Raw genomic sequence first — 25,911 nt, 5'->3', positions numbered from 1 at the left:
GGATGGATGGACAGATGGACAGAGCTCACACTCACCTCTCCACATGCCCCCCCTCTCCACATGACCCCACGCCTGCGAGTGAGGAGGCCAGACCACTTACTGCCCAGCCAGGACACTAACAGTGAAAAGGGGTGCAATTAAAAATCACCCCACAACAAGCGGAGCCCAGGGCCTCGAAATGATGGTAGAATAAATGAAGGGGGGAATGAGTCCTGGCCTTCTCCCCAAGCAGGCCCCTAAGCTTCCCTCCACCACGTCTTTTACACCCGCTGTCTCTGATACACCCCACAGTCCTACCAGTGTGTCCAGAGGTGAGGGAAAGCGTGGGCAGAGGGGTGGCCATGTGCCTGACAGAAGGTGGGGCGTCTGGGAGCAGCATCCATGCCCCTTTGTGCCCCACCTTCATCATTCATTCCCCTGGTAACTACCGAGCATGTGCTCAGTAGAGCATCTGAGTCCTGCGCTGGGCCAAGGGCCGGAGAGAGAGACGAGCAAGACAGACAGGCCTTTACACTCTTGAGGGGAGACAGGCATAGCAGCACCCCGGGTCAGATGGTGAGGTGACCATTGAGCTGACCCCGGCAGCCTCTGCTCCATGATGGGCCATTTTGGCTGAGCCTGAAGGATGAGCAGCAGCCAGGTCAGATCGCCCAGCTATGGGGGTGCCTCCCTGGGGCTTTGGACCGGGGTTGCTCAGCCTCAGCACCACTGACATCTGGGGCCAGATGACCCTTCTTGGGGGTGCTGTCCTGTGCTTTGCAGGGTTCTTAGCAACATCCCTGGTCTCTCCCCATTAGAAGCCCCCTCCCCAGTCATGACAATCAAAAATGTCTCCACTTGCAGGGGGGGAGCGGGCAGAGGAGGCAGAACCCAAAGTTGCCCCAGTTGAGACCATGTTTTCAAGGCTACACGAACACTTTTACGTTGGGAGCATTTTTATTTTTACATTTTACAAGTTCCCTTCTATTTATTGCAAGTGTCCTGGCTTTTCATTTCCGGTAGCGATCTGGTTTCCTTTCTGAATACATTTGAATTTTCAAAAAAAAGCGAGTGATTTAGAGAAAGCTGTAAAGTGAAAAGTGGTCTGAGGACGTGGCGGTAGTTGTGCAGGGCGCGCGCCGGCGTGGAAGGCTGCCTGGGGGTGCTGGGGACCAGCACAGTCTCGGAGGGCACACTCTTCTCCCCCCGAGGCCTAAGGCCTGCCCTCCCCCCAGCACGAGGCACCAGGGCCTGGGCATCAGAGGAGGACGTGGCTTCACCTTGGGCCCACGTGATGTGAAAGACAGGAAGCTTCAAATACTGGAGTGTGATCTTGGGAGCTGGGTGAGGCCGTGCTGCCATGTATAGAACTGGGTGTCAAGGTGCTGCCCCCAACCATGCCCCCCACCCTGCACCCCACCGCCAGTGCTAAGAACATCTTTGGAACTGGTGCTTGGGATGACTGGGCCAAAGGGGGCATTTGCAGAGGATGGCATGGCAGGGCCCCTGGAAGCCCAGCCTGGCTCAGCCACATCACTGCCTTGGCTCCTGCCTAAGACCCTCAGCTTCGCGCCTTAGGTGGGAGCGGGTTTTCCTGCTCTGTTCTGAGGCTGGCTTGTGACTCACACCAGAAGCTCCCACCAGGAGCTCTCAGGGCCTCAGAGCAGTGATGAGGGTTGGGAGACCCTCAGATTGCAAGGGATCCAGTCTCCATCAGGTTTGTAGGAGGCCAAGAAACAGAGGCATGTCAGGGGAGGCTCTGGGCTGGCCCTCAGAGTGCAGTCTGCGTTTGGAACACTCCCTCCCCCATCAGCCAGACTTGGGAAGGGAAGAAGACTTCGAAGAGTGGTGCCTGGGCTACCTGCTGACTAATAAGAGGCCGCCATCATGAAATACCTGGCTGCACACCAGGGAGGAACTCTACAGGCCATGTCCATGTTGTGGATTCTGCACGCGCGCTCTCTGGGAGGAAGTATGACCAGCCTTTGAGCAGATATGGACACTGAGCCTCCTGGAGACTTAAGTACCTATGTGGGGAGCCAGGAAGGCTAGCTCCAGAGTGGGCACCTTGAATACCTCTCTGCTGCCCCTTGAAGAGCCAGATGCCCCAGAAATTACATCATCACTGCCCCCTGTGCAAGTGGTGATTGCATGACATGATAATAAAAATGGAAATCTGTGGGGAAGGACTAAGCTGTAGAGGGAGACAGCCTCAGGCCGCCAGGGACAGAACCCCAGGTCACGTGAGGGACACCGGGGTGGCACTGGGTGGTGACTCAGCTCCTGCCTGTCTTGTCACTGGTTGACTCTCACGTGGGTTTCAGAGCCCCAGACCTACCAAGACTTGAGGTGTCAATGGGCAGGGTGCAGCTGGGCTTAAGGGGTGGGGGGAACACAGGGGCAGCAGCCTCCCCTCCCAGGCCAGGGACTCTCTGTGCTCCATTCTTTGGCAGATTCTGCCAGCCGGCTACCTTCCCAGAGGCAAATAGTGGGTAAGCAGCACAAACCCAATTCATTGTCTCAAAATAGCCATGGGGGAGTTTCCAGCTCCTGGGAAAAGCCCACAGCAGATACCATTTGTGAGAAGAGTTTTCCAAGCGTGGAGAATTTCCATCAAGGGGAAGTGTCCTCCAAGGGGCTCTTAGACTCCCCTGCCATCTGCGGCAGGAGCAGAACAGCATCTGGGGGAGGGGGCCGGAAAGGAGGGGAGACAGAGCCAGGACAGCAGCAGTAGCCCCTGGGCGTGAAACAGCCCGACAGGGCCAGGGAAGTGGCAGGCACAGAGGACCCCAGCGCGGGCCAGTGAGAGGAATTTGGCAAGAGCTGTCAAAACTGAGAATGCTGAAAGTAAGCTTCCTTGTGTCCAGCAGCTCCACCGCTGAGGCTTTACCCTGAGACGTATGTGTATGCATGGCAGAGAAATCTAGAAAGGATAGTCATTGCAGCGGAGGCTTGAAAACACCCCTGACGTCCAGGCTGACGGGTTATGTGATGGCAACAGAAATCTGTGTGCCCACGGCAGACCCTACCTCCGGCCCCTCCGCCTCCGGCCTCCTCTGCAACCACTCAGCCTCTGTGATGCTCCTGCGAGCAGTCCGGCCTGGGCTGTCCCCTCAACTTAAGCCATCCTTCCTTCAGATCTCCCCCTCACTCCTTCACCTCTGAAGTGGACAGCTTCTCAGCCGGCCCCGAATGGCCCCTGCCTCTTGGTGGTCACCCTCTCCTGGACCCCCTCTCTTGAGTGTGGGCTGGACCCTGCCGAATAGGGCAGTGCTGGAACCTCACTTCGGCACTGGATTTTAAAAGACTGTAGCTCCCCTCTTGGCCACTCTCTGTCTTGCCCCTTAGCACAGGTTCTGGGATCACCTCCACCACACACAGACACCCCCCGGGTGGCCTGTGATGCCTGTTACACCTGCCTGGTCAACAAGCATTTTTCGAGACCAACTTGGCGCCCTGTACCAGGGAGCTGTCCCAGCAGTGTCTGAATCCCCTTCTCTGGAGTTACCTTCTTCCCACCTAAGACTCCAGAGTTTTCCCACACACAGGGCTTTGGTCTGTCTCCCACCCCACTTCGCTACCCAACCTACTCCACTGGGGCTGGATCCTAAGCCAACTGCAGGCTGGGGCCCAGGGAAAGTGGGACAACAGATTTCTCCAGAGCATCTCCTGCTGCCCTGCCCCCTGACTCAGTTTCCTCCCTGAGCCCATGCCCTCAGGCCCTGCCACTTCCTCACCACTCCCCCTCAGGGTGCAGCCTTCCATGGGTCTGTCCAGGGACACCCTGCATTTCCCCAAAGACCAGGCCCCTGAGCACCTGGCATCCCTCTTGCACCCACTGTGCTATGTCAGTTGAAACTGCTAGAACCAAGCAGTTCCAGAACCATGAGCTTTACTTCCAGTTTTTATTAAACTTATTAAAATTCATGTCTCCTCCTAACCCCCTAAAGCCCAATTTCTGTTTGGCCCTGTGCCTGGGGCCAGGCTTATTTGTATGAGAGGCCCAGTGGCCTGCATATTCCCTGCATGTCCCCCCAGTGCTTGCTGCCCCGAGCAGGCAGAGGATGTGGCTGAATTTCAATCACCAGTGAACAACCTGGGAGGCCAAGTGTAGGATGTGGCCTGCACCTTCAGCCCCACCTCTTGAAGAGGCCACCCCCCTCCCCCATCAGTCCTGGCTCCCTTCTAGAATCTTCAGACCCCTCTGCGGGTTCTGACTTGCTTCTAAGGCTCCCAGTCATTCATTCAAAAATATTTAGTGTCCTCTATATGTAAAGCATGGGACCTGTCCCTGGAGATGCAGCTGTGAATTCCCCTCAGGTTAATGAGGAGGATGACACAGATTGTGAAGGAAAATCAATTGCTACAAATACTGACAAAGGATCACACACATCATCCATCTACAACTGGCCCACGGGGGTGAATCCACCCTGCAGGTGTTGGCTGGAGCTGCAAAAAAGGATGAACTTCTTTGCCAACATGTGAAAATCTGGAGAGTTTCCATTAAAATGGGAGAATTTTGGCTTCTCTTCTGAATAACAGAAGGCCTGGCGCCACCAATCCCCCTGGCTGGCCTTCCGCGGGAGCTGTTCGGAGGTGCGCCTAACAGTTAGGGCCAAGGTCAGGAGCCTCCCAGGCCCTTGAGGTCGCGGCCTGTGCTGCTCTGCGCTGAGCCTGCTCGCTCACTGAGCCACATTTCCCTCCTGGCCGCTGAAGGCATTTTCCTCTGCGGCCCCTGAGAGGGCCTTGAAGGAGAGAAGAGGCCCGTTCACCTGGGCTGGGGAAAGCTTGGAAGGGGAGGTGAGCTTGGAACTGGGCGTGGAAAGCTCACTGAGGGGATGGGAGACAATGTGGCCCCGGCAGCTTGAACAGCCCAAGCAAGGCAGGGAGGCTGAGCTCTGGGTCTCTGGAATTGCTGCCCGCTGGGCTCCTGACTCAGAACTGCCCCGGTTCTGCTTGCTGGGACCTGCCTGGATGGGCAGGACAAGGCTCCATTTAGTCAACAGTGGAAGGCCCCAGGGGTCTAGAGAGGGCTGACATTGGCACCTTTGCCTGCTCCCCTCCTCCCTCCCTTTCCATCTCTGTCTCCCGTCTGCAAAGATCTGTTCATCCTTTCCCTGGGCCTTGCCAGGTCTCCTGTTCTAGCTCTTTCCTTCTCCTGCCTTCCCCGCTCCCTCCCTGCTAGGCCTGGACAGACTGTGACCTGATGAAGAATTCCCACCCCCGGGGTCCAGACTCAATGCTCATACAGCCAGAGGGCACCCACTGTCCTGCTGCCCTCAGGGGATGACTATCTCCCCATGACAGCCTCCCCTGTGGCACCCTGACACTCCCACCCTTGCCCTCCGGTACAGGGATCACCAGGTCCTGCCAATTCTGCTTCTCTCCAATCCTCCCACAGGCCTATTTCTGCTGCCACCATCTCCTGTGACCAGATACCGCCACAGCCACTCAGCTGGGCTCCTGAGGCCTGGGCCACCCCCTTCTCTACCCCTGTTATGGTCTGACCTTGTCACTCTTGTGCTTAAAACCCTCAGTGGTTCCCCACTGCTGCCCCATCCCAGGTTAGGCTCATATTTCCCAGCCTGGCATCCACTGTGGCCACCATCTGACCTAGCTGCCCACATCCCCACCCCACCAGGTGTAGCCGCTCCGGGGTCACGCCCTGCCCTGCGCATCCCGCTAGAGACTGGCTTCCTCCTGTCCTTGGGGCAAGGTCTGCAAGCCCTGCACCCGCCTGTGCTCTTCCTCCTGCCCTCCAGGCTCCTCCCCAGGTCACTCCCAGGGGTCCCACTCAAGGACAACCCCCCTCACTGGGGCCTTGCTCCTGCGGCCCCTTCTCATCCCTGTACCCCACTGCCCCCTCGCCCAGCTTACTCCTCCCACCTTTAGGGCCCCCGGGAGGGCCTCAGTCTGTGGGCGGTGACACTGCCCGGGGACTTGCTCTTCAGGGCACAGTCCCAGGCACTCATGACTCACTGCTGCCCCCCACCCCCACCCCGAGACACTGTCCTGGAGGAGAGAGCACACCCAGTGTCTTCCCAGCACCTGGCACCAAGGAAAGGCTCAGGAAAGGTGGAAGGAAGGGAGGAGAGAGAACGTGAGGGGGAGGGGGGGAGGGATGGAGGCGGGGAGGGGGCAGGGGCTGCAGGCCCTCTAGCCTCACAGCACCTGTCCCCTCTCCCAGCCCACCCTCCAAGGCTGCATTCTCAAAGCTTGGTCTGCCCCGGGAGGAGAGGACACTTTGTCCCAGGGAGTGGGGGCTGTGGCTCCTGCTCCCCACTCCCTCGAGCCCTGACACAGCCTGGCTGCTGCTGTTGGAAGACAAAGACCAGATGAAAGCAACACTGAGTCAAAACAATTTGAAAAATAAAAGCCCCGTGGTTCCTACTAGCAGAGAGAAGCTGGGCGCTGGGTGCCGGAGCAGAGGAGAGATCCGCAGAAGGACCTGAAGCCAGTAGGGGCTGCGGTGGGGGCGGGGGGGGGGTGGCTTCTACCTCGGGAAAGACGAGGGGAAGACAGGGACTGCGAGAGGCTGAGGGTAGATTCATGGAACAATACACAGGCACAGGGCCCTCGGACAGGACAGAGACAGCTGACCCGACAGACGCTTTGGTGACAGACGCTTTGGGCGCTGTTAATGATGCCTGTCCTGGGCAAACCAGGGTCACCCGCCCAGCAGGGACCCCCGCGCCCCACCCCTATTAGAGTCACTGCTAAGGCCTGACAGCCCAGCCCTGACAGGCAAGATTGAGAACATGCCCTCTGCTCCCTACCCTCCAGGTGGGTGACTCTGGCTCCCTGCACAGGCCCAGCTTCTGCTGCGTTTCCAGAAGGTGCAGCAGGAGATCAGAGAAGGGAAATACCTTTCCCAGGCCACCAGGCCACAGGTAGTGCAGATCCAACACCAGCAACCCTGCCTTGAGGACCCCGCTCGCCCGCATGAGGAGCTCCTGTTGGGGGGCAGGCCTGTGCCAGGTGGAGGAGAAAGACAGGGGGGCCCACAGGCAAGACAGGGCTGTCTGGGCAGAGGCCCTCAACCAGGCACGATTTTACCTCCCCATGTCTGGAGACATCCCGAGTCATCAGGCCCTGGGAGGAGGGTCAAAGTCAGGGTGGCTACAGCCTGGAACATTCCCTGCCCCCTATAACAGAGAAGGGCACAAAAAGTGCCAAGGCTGAGAAAACCTGCCCCGGGTGGGGCGGCAGATCGGGGATGAGAGACAAGTAAACGCATTAGCAGGAAAGTTCTTTTATTCACTCAACAATATTCATCTGCGCAGTAAGTGCCATTAAGACCAGCAAAGCAGGAGGGGACCAGAAAGTGAGCAGAGAGGGAGGCTCCTGAGTAGTGGCCTTTGAATGGAGCTGGGCCAAGCAAGGAGAGAGCCTGGGGAGTGAGGGTGAGGAGGGGCTGAGGGAAGCCACAGTCTGCAGTGCTGGGCACTTGGATTTTATTCTACAAATGCAACATTTGATAAATGCCAACTCAAAATGACCAAAGCAAGCTTCGTAAAACACCCTTAAAGTGGTCAAATGAGGCTAAGTAGAAAAGACGTTATCTATTTTTTCTTTAAAAAGGCGGTTGAAAATTCCTTGGCCGAGGCAGGAGAGGGGCTGAGGGTCTGCTGTGATATTTTGTTGGCTGGCACAACAACATTTTGATTTAAAAAGTTCAACACTGGATTATCCTATGACCCAACAGTTCCCTGGAACTGGAAACACATATCCAGGCAAATACTTGTACATCATGTTCACAGCAGCATTAGCCCTCCTCCCAAAAAGTTGAAGCCACACCCATGTCCATCCAGAGATAAATGGAGAAAAATGTGGTATGTCTGTGCTAGGGAATATTACACAGCAATGAAAAGGAATGGAATGCTGATACCAGCTACAACAAGGAGGAACCTTGAGACTATCGTGCTCAGAGAAAGCAGCAGCCATAAAGATTGTGTATTGTGTGATTTCACCTGTACTCGATGTCTAGAATAAGCAAATCGATGGAGATAGAAAGTGATTAGTGGTTATCTGGTGGGCGAGGAGGGTGCCTGGTAGAAAAGACCGAGAGGGATATCGGTAGAAAATAAGAGTGTCTGCTGGTGTGTTTGGGGTGATGAAAATGTTTCAAGATGGGTACCAAAAACCATTAAGTCATACCCTTTAAATGGGTGAACTTTATGATATGTAAATTATAGCTCAATAAAGTCATTTAAAAAACATTTTGAATTAAAAATCAGGAGTTTTTCCCATAAAAACCCAGGTTGTGGCTTTTCTTGAACATCAGGCATCTTCCTCCTTGGCAACAACAGGCTGCTCGCCAGGGCGTGTGTACCCAATTTCACCTCAGTCCCCACACTCACTGCTGCCTCCATCTCGTACATGTTGCCAGCAGCTGTGGACTTGAGACCTGGACTTGAGCCCTCTGTCCTGGAGCAATGAGCCCACAGGTGCTGAAGCTACCAGCCCCATTTCCCTTCTCACACCTGGTCCTAGCGCAAAGGAGCCCGGGACCTGCAGTGACCCTGGGGACAGGGTAGCAGCACCTATTGTAGTCACAAAACACATGGGCCTTGAAGTCAGAACTGTGCCTCAGTTTCTCAGATGTGAAATGGGGATTATATCATCCTCTGCCCTAGGGTCCCCCACAGGTGACGTGTTTAGAACAAAATAGTAGGTCCTCCAATAAGTGTAAGCTGTTGAGTCCATAATGTCTTGCCTGCAACTTTAAATTTCCAGAAGCTCTGAAATTCTAGAGCTTCTTCATAACTCATCTTGGCCACAAAACCTGATTTGGCCTGAATGCATTTAGCAGCAAAGCCAAACTTGATTGGCTATGACGCTACCAACTGACGTCATTACCAGCACCAAGAGCCGTGGCTCTCACTGCAGAAATAGGAAGGCCCGTGCTGCCCCAGCTCTTGCTGAGGGGTTAGGTAACGGATGATCTGTGTATTGTGTTGCCATCCAAGATCTGAAGGTTCTGAGTTCTGGAACACTTCTAGCTCCGAGGGTTTCAGGTCAGGGACTGCTGTGACCTGGTTGGTGAAGATGATGATGCCAAAGACGAGACCCCAGCCTCTCTTTGTCTAACAGTGCATAAGACCAATTTGTAACAGCTCCAGGCAAAGGCAGGAGGGAGAAAGCCCCAGCAAACTCCAAAGATAAATCTTCTACAGTCCCAGAAGGATGGGAGCATAGAATTAAAATTCAGTTGCCCTTCAGGAACTGTAGTGTCCTGGCACACCTGGGTTTAGGTGACAAGAATAGCAGCAGCTGGATAGCTTCAGAGGACGGAGATTGGGGACCCTTGGCTTGGTCCATGACCTCATGGGCACAGGACGGGCTGGAAGGGGCACTGGAAAGGGGCAGGACCTTACGACCTTATGCATCCAAAACTAGTCAAGGACTCCCCACTGGGGCCAAGCAGGCCCTGCCCTCTGGCAAATGCTCGAGCATTGGCCACATATCAGAGAATACTGGCTAGGCCTCTCCCTCCCTCTAAAATTATCAACGAAACACAGCAGCAAGCAACAGCTCAGTTGCAGGAAGAGCACCTGTCTGGCCATTCAGACCCCTCGTTGCAAAGAATTAGACGGTCTTGCCCCCGGTTTCCTAGAAGGAAACTCTAACTCCTCGGAATTTCCTGAGTAATAGCAGTATCTTTATTATTCATAAGCTACTTGGATCATGCCTGAGCTTATGTTAATGAGAAGACTCAGGATGGGGGCAGGTTACCAGAACAATCAAGCACTTGATTAGAGGGCTAGGGTTTTTGAGCCAGCTTGATATCTGACCTCCTGGAGGACGCGAGGTGAGGCTGGAGACTGAACTCAAGCAAGTGGCCCACGATTCAATCAGTCAGGCCTAGACATTGAAACCCTGATAAAAACTCTGGACAGCGAAGTTCAGTGAGCTTCTTGGCTGGCTGGTCCCAGTTCCATGGAATCAGGTGTTTCAGAAGCTCTGCACTTGACACCTCCCCGTCCTCATCCTAGATGTCCCTTCCTTTGGCGGGTCCTGGCTGGCATCCCGTATGATAACACTGTTATCCTAATGACAGCACTTCCCTGAGTTCTAAGAATGAATTATCGAATCTGAGGGGTGGTGAGAACCCTGACTTGTAGCCAGATGTCAGAAGGGAGGGTGGCCTGGGGACCCCCCTGAACTGGGTTGGCACCTGCAGCGGGGAGCCCCTATGCTAACTCTGGGCAGACTCAGCAGAACCCGGCCAAGGGCACCAGCCTGTGTCAGAACATCTCCTCCTGCCTTTGCTCTTCTGTGGCAGATACTGTCGGTCCCCCCACCCCACCTCCCACACCAGAGGTCACCTGCAGCCAGTTTCCAGGCATGACGGGTGGCTTCGTTCCTCAAATAGGTGCTTCCTAGTGGAGAAGCCTAGAAATTCCTGGTTACTGACTCAGGAGAGACCCTATACCAGTGACAAATGGGAGCTGGTGAATAAATACCACTCTCTCTCACCCCATGGGTATGTGATCCACACAGTCTCTTTGCTGGACCCCGCAGGACTGAACCCCAGGTGCCCACAGTGGTCACCTGCTCAACACTCCCTCCTCCCTTACTTCTTGCTCTTCTCTACTTTCTGGCTAAACATGCTTCCTGGAATCACCTCCCAAATAAACTAGTGCATTCAAATGTCCAAGTTAGCATCTGCTTTGGAGGAACCCAAGCCATTCCCAGGGCTGTGAGTCCTTTAGCTCCATTGCTAACCTGATTATCTCCCAATTTGACAAGCCATTGAGATTTTATAGTCAATCAGTTCCTCTGGACAAGCATTTGTCCCCCACTGCATAATCATCCTTTCTGGTCCATGGCTACGTCCATACCACACATGTGCCTAGAGACCAAAGACTAGTTAATCACTAGACCCAAGACTAGTATTTCATCCTCTTGTATGGTTACTATTTCAGGAATGAGCCTATAACATCATTGGTCCAATCCAAGTCCTCCTTAGAAATTTGCAGGGGTTATTGGGAAAGAGGTCTACCTCTGGAATCTTACGTAAGCCTGGAGCTGCTTGTGACCATCCTCACTTCACATGAGCAGAGTCTGACTGAAAAATGATGCTAAGAAGACAGTTTGGAGACACAGATTCCTGATGAGGTGATCACCTGGATGCAGCCATGCCTGAAGCCCACCACGCTGCACTTATCAATTACATTTCTACAAGCTTCCCTTTCTTCTTTCAGTTAATATGGTTGGATTTTTGTCATATGCAATCAAAAGACTTCAATAAAATGAAAATATTCATTTCTCTGACTTAGACTGTCTGCTTCTTTAAACATGAAGGTGTTTGCTCTCTATACTATGAGCAAGAGACCAGGTCTGGACAAGATGGGGATGGGATGAACAGGGGCAGCTATGAGTAGGGGATTTTTTCAGCACAGGCTCAAAGCAGCAGGGTGGTTAGTGGAATTAGGGTCTCAGGAAACTCATCCGAAAATAATGAGATAGCTTTCACTAAGAATTACACTTGCCATACCAAGAGCAAGCACCAGGAAAAAAAGGAATGAAGTAAAGGACTCAGGGGATTCAAGACTGCAGGAAGCCTCCCCCGTGGGAAGCTGCTATGATTGGACACAAAACTTAAATGCCAGCTTCCTGGTGGCCAATGAAAAGGCACCGCGGCCAGGCTGCCCGGCTCACTCTTGGAAGGCAGCAGCCGGTCAGGTCGAGCAGCAAACGGCTCTGACACATGCTCCCCCTGAACTCCTGTGCTTCGTAGTTCCTGGGCTGATACAGATCTGAGTAGCAATTTGCAGGCTCGTAACTTGGGTCCTACAACTCAATGGGATTCTCCTACTTGCCCCTCAGACATCAGGTCTTCAGGTCCCCAAAGCTCATCCCACACACACCGGCAGCACCCACCTCACAGCTTGCCCTTCAGCTCACAGCTCACCCTGAAAATGACTCCCGAAACCAGGATTCCAGAGTTACCTGGGTTTTTTTTTTATTGCAAAATTTCCATTTCTCTTTACTTAACAAAATAGACTCTTGCTGACTTCTCGATGAGGTCTGATTATTTCCTGGAAATGGACATGTTTCTCTTTATGCCAGTGCAATTTTTACTAAAAGCCCACAGTTAGCCAGGCTGCACAGAAATGTTCCAAATGACTTTCTTTTTTTCCTAAGGAGATCAACCTCATTTTTTTTTTTAGAGGAAATGAGGAAGAACAGACATCTGCCAGCCTGCTCTCACATCCCTTTCGTGATATCAGGCTCTAGTGGCTGGGGGAAGAGACAGTGGTCCAGGGAGCCCCTCTTCTCCAGCACCCCCCAGCTGAAGTCACAGGACGGGGCCGAGGGCCGCTGGCCCTGCAGTCGGTCCTGCTCCTTCCTGAGGGCCCAGAAGAGCCGTGGCCCAATGAGAGACCACATTATGACTCCATAGGCCCATTCCTCCATAAAAGAAATATTAAAATTTACATTTTATGACTGCAGTGGTATAAAGACAAATACAATCCAGTCTGGATTCATTCTGATGTCTTCATTATTATTACAATTTTTTTCTTCTCATTTCAAAGTAGTCAAAATGAGACGCTTCTGGGGGTCCTTAGAAGTACTGTAAGATCTAGGCCCTGGGCCAGGAGGCTGACGATTGCAGCCCCACCCCCAGACTGCAGAGATGCATCTACAAACCAGGGACTAGGAAGTCAGGTCAGCTGACCAGGCCCTGACTCTAGCCTCCTTTGCCCAGAGTCAAAGCCCCTGGTCCCTCCCTCACTGTGACAAGGCTGGTCCCTGGGGCCACACTCTGCTCCCCCAATTTATTCAAGGACAGCTGGGACTAACTTGAACTATGACAAACTGAAGCCCTGCAATGCTAAGCCTCGCACAGAGCACTTACTAGCTGTATGGCTGTGGGTAACTCAGTTTTCCCATCTGTGTCCCCTCCAAGGACACCGTGGGGAAGAGTAGAGCTTCTAGCATGGCAGGCTTGACCCAGGGCTGGCACAGGGTGCATCCTCATCGATACTGGCTGTTAAGATGAACCATGATCGATTGGTTCATTATAAGAAGTAGTCATTCATTATAATAATTGGCTCAACAGCTCTTCTTTCTGCTGTACCCTGGAAGGCATTGACCTTGGGCTGAAACCCATGGGCACAGCAACATCAGAAGCCAACCCTCTCCTTGAAAACATGCTTGCCCTCTCCTTCCCCTCCCCCAGGAGCACACCAGAGGCCCACCCTCCTCCTCCAAGTCCCCCACCTGCCCTGGTCTCCCTAAAGGCCAGCTGACAAGTTGGACAGGCCTGGCGTTGGGCTCCTCCATCAGGTTCCCCCTACCTAGGCTCTCTCCCCACTCGCTCTCCCCAGCAATCTCTCTCCCGGGTGCTATTTCTCCTGGGTTAATCATGTGCTATTTCTCCTGGGTTAATCTTCTCATAGGCATGAATACAAAATTCCTTCTCCACCACGTGCTACATTGGTCTCATTACATCATCTGGCTGCTACATACTTCTCAGTTACTGTTTTCTGAGAACTCAGAAGTCTTCTCCCTCCTGCCTGGTCACTCCTGCAGTGCTATCCTGTAAAAAGAGCGCTGGGCTTTGAAGTCAGCAGGAGCCGGGTTTAATCCCAGTTCCACAATTGACCAGCTGGGTGACCTTGGGCAAGTCAATTAACCTCCCGGAACCCTGCATTGTTTATCTGCCTGAAATGTTGGAGACAATCTTATTTTCTTTAGCAGTGGGACTCCCTTCTATTTTGTCAGAGGGGTAAAAACTTTGATAAGACCTGGGAGGCAGGGAACAAGAGCTCCCACCCTTTCCCGCCTCCCCTCCCCCCAATCCCTCCACACCAAGAGGCCTGCAGGAAGAGCTGCCTTGCACTGACCACCAGCATTTGTTTTGTGGCTAGAATAAACAGGTTGAGGGGGAGAGCTGGCTGCTTGGAATAAAAGAGGGGGCTCTTCCAGGCTTGGTGGAGGGACAGAAAAGGAGATGTGCGAGAAGGGACCCGGCTGCACCCTCCACCCACCATCTCCTGCACCTGCCCTTTCATACCTTCCCCACCTCGGTGAACCCCTGCGCACCCGTCCCAGGCCAAACACAGCCAGGGGACACAGCCCAGGGGCTCTGGGCATATGGTACCTTCTCAGAAGGGTTTTCAGCTGCTTAAAGTAAAATACGTAAGATGACAGGGAAACTGGTCACACTAAATACAGTTCCCAAAATAGCCAAACAAATTTGCTGTGCAGAAATGCGTGTGCCTCTCCATTAACATACTAGGTCACAAGATTCAGTGGAAAGTCTAATAATTATCACACCTTTGAAGAAGCGCGTTTCAAGATGTCTGCACAACTGTCGCGCAATGTGAAAAACACAAGTCACTAGTGGTGACAGCATGGCGGGTGCCACCGCCACCGTGGCCGCTGCCTCCATTCACATCTGAAGGATGTGCTCAGTGTCAGTTACAGGGCAGAGAAACAGAGGTGCCAGTGTTCCCCCACCAGGCTCAAGGACCCCCGAGCTCTGTGGACTCCTATCTAGGAACCCTGGAGCGAGAGTCTGTTTTCTGTACCCACCTGCTCCCACCCACCTCTCCAAATCAGTAGAGGTGCACATCTAATCACTGGGGGTGCACACCTCCTCCCCTTCCCACTGCCACTGCACTTTCCTGCCTCCCAGCCAGCCTCTTCCCCTCCATTCTTGTTCTACTCCCTCTGTGCTGCACCCCAAACCCTCATTTCAAAATGCACACCTCACCATATCTCCCTTTGCTCTGAATTCTTCATGGCTGCCTTTCGCCTCCATGGTAAATCCAAAGACTCTTGCAAAGCACCAAGACCCTCACCCAGCTCTGCAGCCTCATCTCTCCACACGTCTGCTCTCCCAGCTCTCCACCTACCTTCCCGCCATTCTGTGCAACTTGAAGTTTCAAGAATATGCCACCCCACGAGGCCTTTGCCCACGCTGTTTCCTCCACCTGGAGTGCTCGCCCCAAGGTGTCCATCAAGCAAACCCCTTCTTCCCAAGTCTCAGTTCAAATGGTGCCTTCCCCATGTCGCGCCCCCACCCAGGCCTACACCCTGGGCAAATGTGGGCGCCCCTTCTGCAGGACTTTCACCGCGCCAGTACACAGAGGTCAACCCAACATTTTATAATCATTTACCAGTCTGTTGTCTCATGAGACTGCAATCCTCAGGAGGGTGAGGACTGAATCGTTCCCTTTCAGCTCCCCCAAATCTAGTGGTGCAGTGCCTTGTCTCCAGCATGCCTTCAGTGCATATTGCTTGGGTAAGTGATAAAAAACGAAAATAAAAAGAAGGAACAGGCTTTGGTCTCAAATAGCTAGTTACCGGGTGAGTGGGAAGGAAAATTGTTACTGTACTATGGGAACCCCTATTTTTTCTCTCCTGCCCTGCCCTGCCCTGCCCTGCCTTGTTAGATCTCCCACACCCTGGGAGTGACGAGTCACGCGTGCTCTGACCTATGGAGTACGCTCTAATTTCTTGAATGCAGCTCTCTGTTCTTTGAGGGATCCCTCTGCTATATATCCCTACCTCAATTAGGGGGCGATTACTTCCCTTACGAAAAGGCTCATCCTTCGGTTTCTTTAAATAGAGAGTTTTTCCAATGCGTGAAGAATAGGATTAGATTTATAGAAATTCAATTTACATTGGGCTTTTTAGGAACAGATGGTCTTACACAGCCAAGCCACTCCGCTATCTGCCAGGTGCCTGAAGGTAGAGTTTACGGCTCCTTCTGGCAAACTCACCGCTTTAACCCCTTACGACCTGGATCAGTGTAAGCTGCTCTGAGCAGCTGGCTGCCTCATCCAATGGCAGAGTCCTCTGCCTCCACATCCCTGAATCACATGATGCTGCTGGTCCCCCCCATTCTTTTGAAGACTCTCGAAATCTCTTAACTCTGTGGCCTTTCCCACATCTCTGCCCTCCCCCACCCCCACCCCACACCTCTGCTCATCCAGCTTCCTGCTAGGCTTCACCATGCAGATGTCTCAAAAGGAAAATCCATCAAAGCAGACACATGCCCTCCACCCCAAACAAGCCTCTGTAGGGGAAATGAAGCATCAGGCTTTTTCCGCCCTCCCACCATCGGCATCCAGCACTAGCACCTGTGGTCTTGCATGCACACCTATAATTATGGGCACCTGGGCTGAGAGCACGGGGCGAGCATATCTGTACACGGGGACACCTGTGCTGAGGGGGGAGGGGATATATGAGTGGTGTCACTCTGAGGACAGAGAGGAGGCAGCCAGAGAAATGCTGAGAGGGAAAGCTGGTCTGTTCCCTGACTCAGCATTAAAGGCCTGTAAAAATCTACCAGAGGCTCCAAAATTCTCTTTTCGTCTGCGAGAACTGAAGATAAACCTACCCGTCCTGGGATAGTCGTAAAACACTCCCCTTCTAGGGCCCTGTGAAAGACACCCCTCCTTGCCCCAGACCACAGGTGAAACCCACGCTGCCTGGCACGCATCTTGTGAAAACGCTACAGCCACGGGCCTCGCCCTCCTGGCATGCTGAGCTCCGGGACAGCCGGGCCTGAGTCCTGACTCAGGACTCAGCACAGCACCTGCCCCCGACAGACACTCGACAAGTCCCCGCTGAACAGTGAATAAGTGAGTAGACAAATCCCATGATGAATTATAAAACTGAGGCTCAGAGAAGGGAAGTGATTGGCCCAAGGCCACCTGGGGAGAATAACCAGGACTGGGCCCAAAGGTGGCTCTGAGCACTCTGTGTCCACTCTATGCCCAGGGCTAGCTGGGGTGCACCAGTGCTCCTCCGCCCAGGCCCTGCCTTACCTGAGAGCACCGTGAAGACGGCCGCGAAGGCGTTGAGCTTGAGACCATCGATGACGCTGCTGGAGTGGAAGAGCTCGAGACACATGAGGCTGAAGCCGACCACCAGCAGGAGGATGTAGAGCACCTCAGAGACCACCGACAGCCACAGGACCCCTGCACGACAGAGGAGGAGAGGCCATGAGATGCGGGGTGCCCTGGCGGCTCCCCCCAGGTCCCGTCCATCCCACCCCAGCCTGCTGGGGGGACAAGTCATCTTAGAGTGCAGTTCATGCCAGGGTGAGGAGGTCATAGCCACCCAACCTCCTCACCAGGACTACTCAGGAGGCCATATCTACCCCTTAGCACTCTCGGGGTTACTGCAGCTGGTTCAGGGTGACAAGCAGCCCACAAGTGGCCCATTCAAATCAGAGGGAAGAGCTTCTATCCTGAAGCTGGATGAGAGACTTTTCACTGCTACTAGGAGCCTCTGATGGCCAGGAGGGCGCCTGCCGTGGGAGGAGGCTGCTGAGTAGAGCAGCGGGACCACCAAGGGCCGCCTACCCTGTTAATAGATGTCTTTCCGTGTGATGTCATTTTCCTTGTAGTTAAGCTGATCAGCATGATGTTCTCTGTTACCTGCAGTTATGAGCTCCCTGACTCGTACACACACACCATGCTTGCTCTCAGAAGACACCGACATCTTTATCTGCCCTGTACCCAACTCCACTTTTTGCTAGAAACCACCACAACTAGCCGCCATGATCCTACTTTCTGGGCACAGCTGATTGGTTTGATGTAATCATGTGACCCAGTACTGGCCAATCAAAGCCCTTCTCCAGGAACCTGAGCTTGGAAGCGCTGAAGCGGACGGAAGGACAGGCTCAGATGGGAGTCACGCATTCTGACCACAGAAGCACCGGGGTCCAGCTGTTCTTGAAGGCCAGCTGCACCCCCCTTCCAGTAGGTTCGCTTCAAAATTTCTGTGTATTCCCTGAGAGAGTATATCTTCCTATTTGCCCAGATTGGCCCCAATTGGGTTATCATCATTTGCCACCTAGATTAAGGGACATCTGCTGTTTCTCCCATTCCACATTATTCCCCCTCCTTCATACATGTTCCTTATTTGGAGAACCCCATGCCTCAGTATGTATGATTCAGTTGTAGCCAACTCACAGGCTGGACACATGACTCATATCTGGTCAATCAGAGTTCCATGTCTCCTCAGCTTAGTCTCTAAATCTCAGTTTCTTTACCTATCAAATGGGGGTGATAACAACCCCTATCTCGTAGCATTGTTGTACTTGAGGAGTCATCTATGAAGAGTGTAAACTAAGAGCTTATCTTTAGCTTATAGTGAGACTCAATTTATGTGCATTTGTACATCATTGTACAGGAGGAACATGGCAGGGGCTGAAAATTGAACCCAGGGGTTCTTAAGTAAGATTAAGGGTAGAGACAGAGTCAAGATAGAGAAATGAAATTGTGAAAGCAGGTGAGATTTCTGAGAAGGGTGGAGAGTAGAGGATGGAACTTATCCGAGTGACTTACCCTTCAAGCCTCACTAACCACTGTCTGAGCAAACCCACACTTTAGAGAAGGGATGATGGACTCAGGCTTGGTCAGCCAGAGATAGAAGCATGATCCAAGTCAGTTCAATGATAGTCAGTCACAGGAATTTTGCTAGAACTATTGGGGAAGCAAATTCCTTTTTTTCCACTGGGTTCGAGGTTGGGAGGACGAAAGGATAGTACTGACTCACCAGGTGGCAAAAACCTTCCTGAGATCAGAGTAATCCCTTCCTTGGCAGAAGACAATATCCGATAACATTCGCTTGAGGACCTAGATCCAACCATGCCTGAAGCTGCCTGTCATTTGTTCGTTCTTCTCATGATCCAATTAGCCTTGTTTTCAGGTAAGCCAACTGAAAGTAGTATTTCTATCACTTAAAACCAACAATCTGGATCTTGAGTTTTTCTCTTCTCTGAAGCTGTCAAACACGTCCTTCCTGCCTCTCTGTCTTTTGCACAAGTTGTTCTTCCTAGGGACATCCAATATTGAAAATTTAGTGAGTGAAGCAAATAAGCAACAAAGTCTGAGTCCCTATCTGCTCCCTGATGAAGAATCCAGATTCTAAAATACCTACTATCACTCCTAGCACAACAGGGTTTTTGTGCTGTGGGGAACTTTTCTTTCTCTTTTCTTTTTCCTTTATTATTATTAGTATTATTTTGCTACAAAAATATCACATTTCCTGGGCAAGCCCTTGGATTTCTGTAAGAGAATAAGGTGCTCTTGGCAGCCTGGGTGTTGTTAAAACACCCCCTGGCATAGCACACTCACTGCCTCCGAGCCCCTTCTCTGGCCCAAGGCCCACCAGGCAGCAGGGAGGAAGCCCGGAGATGCAGGGTGAGCTGGGCCAAGTGAGGAGGGCGGCCACCCCGGGAGGCCTGGTCTCCCTCCCAGAAGCCTTCACCTCCAGCTACTGTTGCCCTGCTGGCTGCTGGAGGCTGCCCCTCACCAGGGCGCTGCTCTCTGACTCAGCCACCCCCCTGGCGCAACCCCACTCCCCCAGGGCCAGGTCTCCACCCCTCGCAGCTCCCCCAGAGCAGGGCCCAGCTCTGCTCTTTCAGAAGGGATGGGAGATGGGGTGGGGAGTGGGGGTGGGATGCTCTGGAAGTAAGTTAACCATGGAGAAACAGACTCTGGTGTCTAGATGCAGGGCTGGGGTTATTTATGCTTCTTATTCCTGCCAGATTTATTTTGCTGTCTTCCCACTGGACTCAGTGCATCCATCTGAAAGTTTCAGCCCACCCAAGTCAAGGAAATTAATAACACCAAAAAGAAGAAGAATTGTTGTTATGCTAATAGCAGCAACAATAGGCACGATAAGGGCCCACAGATACCAGACCTTTATCCTGTGTCCAATCAGACTGGACCAGGCTGGCACTCCACCCAATCTCCCTGCACCTCTAGGAGCATTTCTGTCTTTGGAAGCTAGTCCTTGGACAATTAGTCTGTTTTGACAGTCTTCATTCCAGAAACAGACGGTTCCCTCTCTGCACTCTCATGCACCAGTGGCCCTGCCCTGCGGCTCTGACCTGTGATACCAAGCAGCTCCCCGCAGGATCCAGACTGAAACCAATGTTACACTGCCTCATCCCCCACACCCTCTTCCCGGTCCTAATTCTCTAATTCCCCTACACTCTCCCCAGGAGCGTTTCCTGTTTGAAGCACTTGAATGAATCCTCCACTCTGGGTGGGCCTCAAGGGAGTCTGATCTCAGCCACTGGTGGTCACAGGCATTATCAGCCCAAATCCTCCCAACATCCTGTAAGGAAGCAATGTAGCACCACTTTTCAGATGAGCAAACCTGCTCCGAGGGATTAAAGAGCAGGTCCTCATAACTGGATCGTGGTGGAGTCTGGGTTCAAACCCAGGCCTCTGACTCCAGGAACTGTAGTGGGTAGGGAGGCTGTAGCAGACAGGATGGAGAAGACAGAGCAACCTCTTTGAAATCATATCACTCTTCCACTAGGGCTGGTCACAGGAGCCCGTCTGGGGTGGGGTTCCTGGCCAAGGCTCTGATCGGTCGGTGAGCTCGCCAACATCCCAGATGGTGCCTGAACCAGGATTCCTGCAAAAGGCTCGCACCTAGGCAGATGGGGCAGGAGCCCTTTGGCTCCCAGCAATCCTGAGCCCAGCCAGCCACCAGGTAGGGTGAGGAAGGAAGCACGGAAAGGAGCAGATGGTCTTGAGGACGCTGGAAGTCAGACTGGGACAGGGGGGTTGAGCCAAGTTGCAGAAACTAATGCAGCCCTGAAGGTTTCAGCAAAGAAAGAGCCCTGGTGGGCTGGGAGAGCCTCGAAGGGTGTGTGGGTGGAGACCTGCTGGCAGAGAACTGATAATCCCCATGGGGTGGTCTCAGGGGACCACAGACAACAGGGCCAATGGAGAGGCAGGAGTCCACAGGGGGGCCACCTTCCTGCTTGGGCACCAGGGCAGACAGACGGTGTTTATCGCCGAGAAGGGGTCGAACGGAGACAGAAGACCCCGTGCCACTCTGCCCAGGCAGAGGCTGCCTTTGCTACAGGAGGCAGCGGAGCTCACTGCGATGTGGGGGCCTTGGCAAGGCAGAGGAACTTGCTAAATATTTGCTGTGATTGTCAAATAGATGGTAGCTGGAGGCATGGGAGCGGATGAGATGCCTGGGAAAAGCATGTGGTGCAAAAGAGGGAAAAAGAGGTGGGAGGAGGCATGCAGGGGAACATCAACACTCAGGGGAAGCGGGAGGGGGCTATGAGTGTGCCGTGACACAGTGGGTGTCCACCCCGTCCACGGCACCTGCCTCAGGCCTGCCCTGGCCATCGGAGCCTGTCCCCACTGTCACCTGCCTTTGGGGCAGGCTGGACAGTCCTGCCCACCACCCCCAAGCAGGAGCCCTCACCATAGTACCCTGGGGGGTTACCTTAAGGCGCTAATCACGTGGTTGTGTTTCTCACCAGGGAAAAGGTGGCAAATGTGTCACACCACATTAAATTGTCTGAATCAAAGAGTGGGAAAGCTATTCACTCTTTCATTCTTTTTCTCATTCTTATCACCACCATCAAAAGAGTCTGTGCTTGGCACACGAATGTGTCCTTAACACTGTCCTCACGCTTGGGGTTGTTGAAGGAGACAGAGCAAGCTCAGGCCCAGACTCTCCTGCAGTTGCTAGTCAGACGGAGAGCGGGGAGCACATTCTGACAGCTGCCTCTGTGCCCGAGATTCTCCCATGTTCCCAGCCTCCCTCCCTGACCCAGCCACACTGAGCCCTTCCCTGCTCTGCTCAGTGCCCCCGGGACCAGCTCCTTAGCATTGCCTGGCTCCCTGGGCCTTCAGGTCAGCAGTGGGGGCACCAGCGGAAGAGCCTAGAGGGGGAGGAGAGAATCGGTTTCTGCTCTGCTCCCTCCCATCTGGAGCCGCATCTTCTGGAGCCGGGGCTTGCAGTCACAGCTGCTGCTCTCACGGGCTCCAGAACACCCTTCCACCCTGTTTACCTTCCCTCCCAAGGGTGGTAGCAGCTCTCTTCTGTTGCCCGGGAACAGAAGGATATCTAGGCCTCCCCAAGATGCCCAGGAAAGGTTTTTTCCAACACATGTCACCCTGGCATGTGGAGCTAAGGTCAACTCAGGCCCTGTGGGCTTCCAGAGAAACCGTTACCATCACCTTAACTACCCAGAAGAACAAAGGTCAGATGCTAGGTGTGGGGTCATCTCCAGAAAATACTTTCTGTTGGAGAAGCCTATCTTATGGCAGGGCAGACATCTAGAACACAGGGTCGGACACAGGACACTCAGGCAGGCCGGGCACACCTCCTCAGTCCTTGGTGAGTCCCCCTCCTCTGTCCTTGGTGCCCCAGGCCCCTGTCCCCAACTCGACTCAGGACAAACCTTGGTGTGTCCCATGTAATGCAGAATTTACGATCATGTAAATTCTTCATATGTACGTAATTAAATGCATTCTTTTTCTCCTGCTAATCTATCTGATATCAATTTGCTTGCTCCACCAGCCTGAGAAGAATCTCAAAAGCATAATGGGCAATCCCTCTGCACTCCTCCACCAGCCTTTGGGGTCCTCATGTTCTTTTAGCCCCTCTCCTGCCTCAGCAAGAGAGTTCTTCCATTAGCACCTTCATCTGAGCCATGGGGAGATTCTGGCTCCCTGAAATGACCCAGACTGGCACATCATTTTTTATAGCAAGGAATCCTGGTTTCCAATTAGAGGCTTCAGTCAGTGGTCTCCATTTGGCCTCCCACCCATGGCATTTAGGAACTTGTGATGTGAATTTGCGGGTTCCCTCTGGACCTACTGAATCAGGAACTGTGAAAGTGGGGCCCACCCATGCTTCCCCAGGCCCTGCAGGCAACGCTGATGGGCATGCAAATTTGAGCACCAAAGTTCCCCTATAAAAACGCAAGGGGTTAAGCACCACACTATGAAGCAATCCGCAGCCTCTGCAGCACAAGTTCCGTCCCGGGCCAGCCAGAGAGCAACCCACATGGCACAGCAAACCTCTCCTGTCTCGCCCGCTGCTCCCCTCAGCAGCATATTTCAGTCAGTCTGCCTGTTCTGTTCCCCACTCTGTCTCTTGTGAATCATCTCACCCTCCTGCACCTCTGGCCTGTACCCCAGCTCTCGTATGCATAAATAAATAAATCTTTAAAAAAAATTTAAAAATAGATGTATAAAAACTGAAAAGGAAAAAGAGAGTCAGCCCTAGACAGCAGGTGTTAGTGTCTGTGGCGAGAAGAGTGTATGGAAGATGGGACCATGAGGGAGCGCTAGGTATGCCCGGCCTGCGGTCGGTGCCAGCTGTGATCAGCAGCATTATGGAATGCATGCACCAAAGCCCCAGAGCCGGAGAGGGCTGGCAGCCTCGGGTGGGCCAGCTGAACCTTGCCTTGATGACACCAGAAAAGGCTCAATAATCACGGAGATGATTGTTTCAAGTCTCTGAAACTTTCCTCTAATGGCTCGATTTGCAGCTGAGAACCACTGACCTCCCAGGGCAGAAGAAATGAAATGATTTTTCATCAGGTACAGGGCCTGTGGGTTGACAGCTAATCCTGTTAGCAGCACTTTTTGCCTTTTTAAAAAACAGCTTCATGAAGCCAACTCTGACCCTCCATTGATAGAACTGATAGGTTTGCAAGAATGATTTCCCGTTTGTCCCCGTGCCTCCCTGGCTAAGATCGCTCCCAGGATTAACTCGTTGGCTGAGTGGGAAATTGTGGATGGAGACAATGACTTGGATATGTGAACTTGGTGGGGGTCTTACCCCCGTCCCTTAGTTTCCTCCTTTGAGAAAATGGGCATTATAAGCCCGATGTGAACATTAAATGACAAAATATCTACAAAGCATACAAGCCTGACACTCAGAAAGTATTCAAGAAAAGTATTTCTCACTAATAAGTATAGTTATTAGCAATTATGATAATTATAAGAAGCAATGAGGATTAGGGTTCAAGAGCAGGGACCTGGGCCAGGCCACCTAGATTGATTCCAGCTCTGCCAGTTACTAGCTGAGAGACAGGGCAAGGGCTCTATCCCCATTGCTTTGTGGGAAACTCAGTTTTCCTACTTGTAAATAGAGGACAAATACAGAACCCACTTCCTGGCCTGTTATGAGGATAAAGTCAGCTAATTGGTGAGCGAAATGCTCAGGGCAGTACCGGGCACAGAGCAAGTGTTACATAAGCGTTGGCTGTTACTATTATCGTTGTCATTGTTATTCCAGTGGGATGCAGCCAAGGAGCAGGCAGCCTGGAACAAGGTGCATCTCAGCCACCAGACAAATAAAACCCTTATGGGGATTAACGGGAAACTGTTGCAAAAATCATATGAAATCCCAAGATGCACAGGCATTTCAAGAGAAAACATTCCCCCCCCCAAATCCATCAGTTTAATATGTCAAATCAATAATTCACGGCAGTGACCGCTGGCTGTGGGCTCAGCGATGCACCCCCTGAAACCAAGCATGTTAAATCATGTAAATCATGCGGCCGGGACCTCTGGAGCTGGATCAGCTCTGTGACAGCTGCTGTTTGCAAAATGTCAATACTGGGAACGCAGAGGCAGGGATGCCCAGCATGGCCATGTCACATAGCAGGTTGGGGGCAGATTCGGGTAGGGGGCAGGTCTTCCTCCTCCCAACTTTACTTGAGGTCACATGACTGGGGGGTGGGTGACTGACTGGGGGTAGGGTGGCTCCAGCAGAGGTACAGGGGTGGAGCTGGGGGAAAAGCAGCTATCCCAAAGAGAAGCTGCAGTGGGACCACAGAGAGTGACTACACAGCACGTCGGCAGCCTTGAGCCCAGCCCGGAGGCTGCAGTGCCTCTGGAAGGCCCCCGAGTCCCTGTGGGCCTCAGTTTCCCTCCTGGCAAAACAAGTGGTTTCTCAAACAGGCTGCCAACAGGCCGAACGCAGCCGGCAGAAATGTCTTGTTTGGCCCACACAGTATTTTAAAAATATCTGAATTCATTATCAACATTTAAAAATAGGAGATTTCACATTAAAAAATCCAAATTTCTGGATTCGCTTGCAAAATGGGTGGATGCAGCATTACTAGACCCGTATCCCCATATGATATGACTGTGGGGATGGGCCTGGCTGATGCCCTCAAACAGGGCACATACTTCCTGGTCAACATAGACATGACAGTCCCCTTCCCTCCTCCATAGATGCTGCTCTAGTGAGCATTCGAGTTTACAGCCCCCTATATAAATGTCTAACCTCATTTGTACCCCAACATTACATCCATGCATTATTTTAAGACCCTGTATGTGCCTCCCCAAAATATGGAGTGAACTGTTACCTAGCTTGCTCAGAGATGGGGGGTTCTCACAAACCTCACCCATCCCACACATGAGGGTGCCAATTTTTCAGATTCACATCAAAAGGAAAGGCATTCAGCTCTGAAAATCAGCCCAGATTGATTAAACTGAACCAAGAGCATGGATCTGCCTGCTCTTTGTCCATCCCTTCCCACGAAGGCTCAAGAGGGCCGGTGAGCTGTTCAGGCCACAGCCCTGGGAGTGTTCCCTTAGTGAGTCAGAACTTGTAGGCCTTGACTGGAGGTCACCAGGGAAACACCCACGGGCCTCTGCTGTGGAATGCGGGGTAACAGCACTTGGGAATAGGTCATTCAAATGCTAATCCACATGCTGCCCAGGAAACATGGGGCCCAAGCTGGGCTGGCTTCAGCATCACTTTCTTTTGGGGGCCTCCCTGGTAGTGCAAAAGGTTAAGACGCAACCTATGAAGCTGTCTGCAGCCACTGCAGCATGAGTTCGATCCCCAGACAGGGAGCTACCCACATGGCGCAGCAGACCTCTCATGTCTCTCCCGCTGCTCCCCTCAGCAGTGTGCTTCAGTCAATCTGCCTATTCTGTTCCCCACTCTTTCTCTGGTGAATCCTCTCACCCCCCCACACACACACCTCTGGCCTGTACCCCAGCTCTTGTATGCATAAATAAATAAATCTTTAATTAAAAAAAAAGCCATCTTTGCCTAGAGGCTTGCCATGCCAAGTAGGGGATGGGGGAGACAAAGTAGCAGTGGCAGCCCCTGGGACTGTGAGGAAAACAGATTCTCAGTGCACACGTACACAGCCCCCCGACCCCG

The 25,911-nt window shown here is 52.8% G+C and overlaps 1 protein-coding gene across 4 annotated transcripts in view; it reads right to left on the bottom strand.

The window, feature by feature from the left end:
* Positions 1 to 25,911, bottom strand: part of GSG1L (GSG1 like) — a gene marked incomplete at its 5' end in the record, with an annotated part of 157,720 nt that overhangs the window by 37,738 nt on the left and 94,071 nt on the right. For 3 of the 4 annotated variants that reach the window (XM_084249196.1, XM_084249199.1, XM_084249197.1), the window contains one exon: positions 16,770 to 16,922. The exons of the other annotated variant lie outside the window; for it this stretch is intronic. In XM_084249196.1, coding sequence (XP_084105322.1) covers positions 16,770 to 16,922 — 153 coding nt within the window. The remainder of the gene's footprint in view (positions 1 to 16,769; positions 16,923 to 25,911) is intronic. 4 annotated transcript variants of the gene reach the window in all.

This window comes from Talpa europaea, assembly GCF_964194135.1.
Source record: "Talpa europaea genome assembly, chromosome: 12".
NCBI classification, from domain to species: Eukaryota; Metazoa; Chordata; class Mammalia; order Eulipotyphla; family Talpidae; genus Talpa; species Talpa europaea.
The sequence above is the reverse complement of the archived record's forward strand: the minus strand, read 5'-3'. Positions and strand labels throughout refer to the sequence as shown.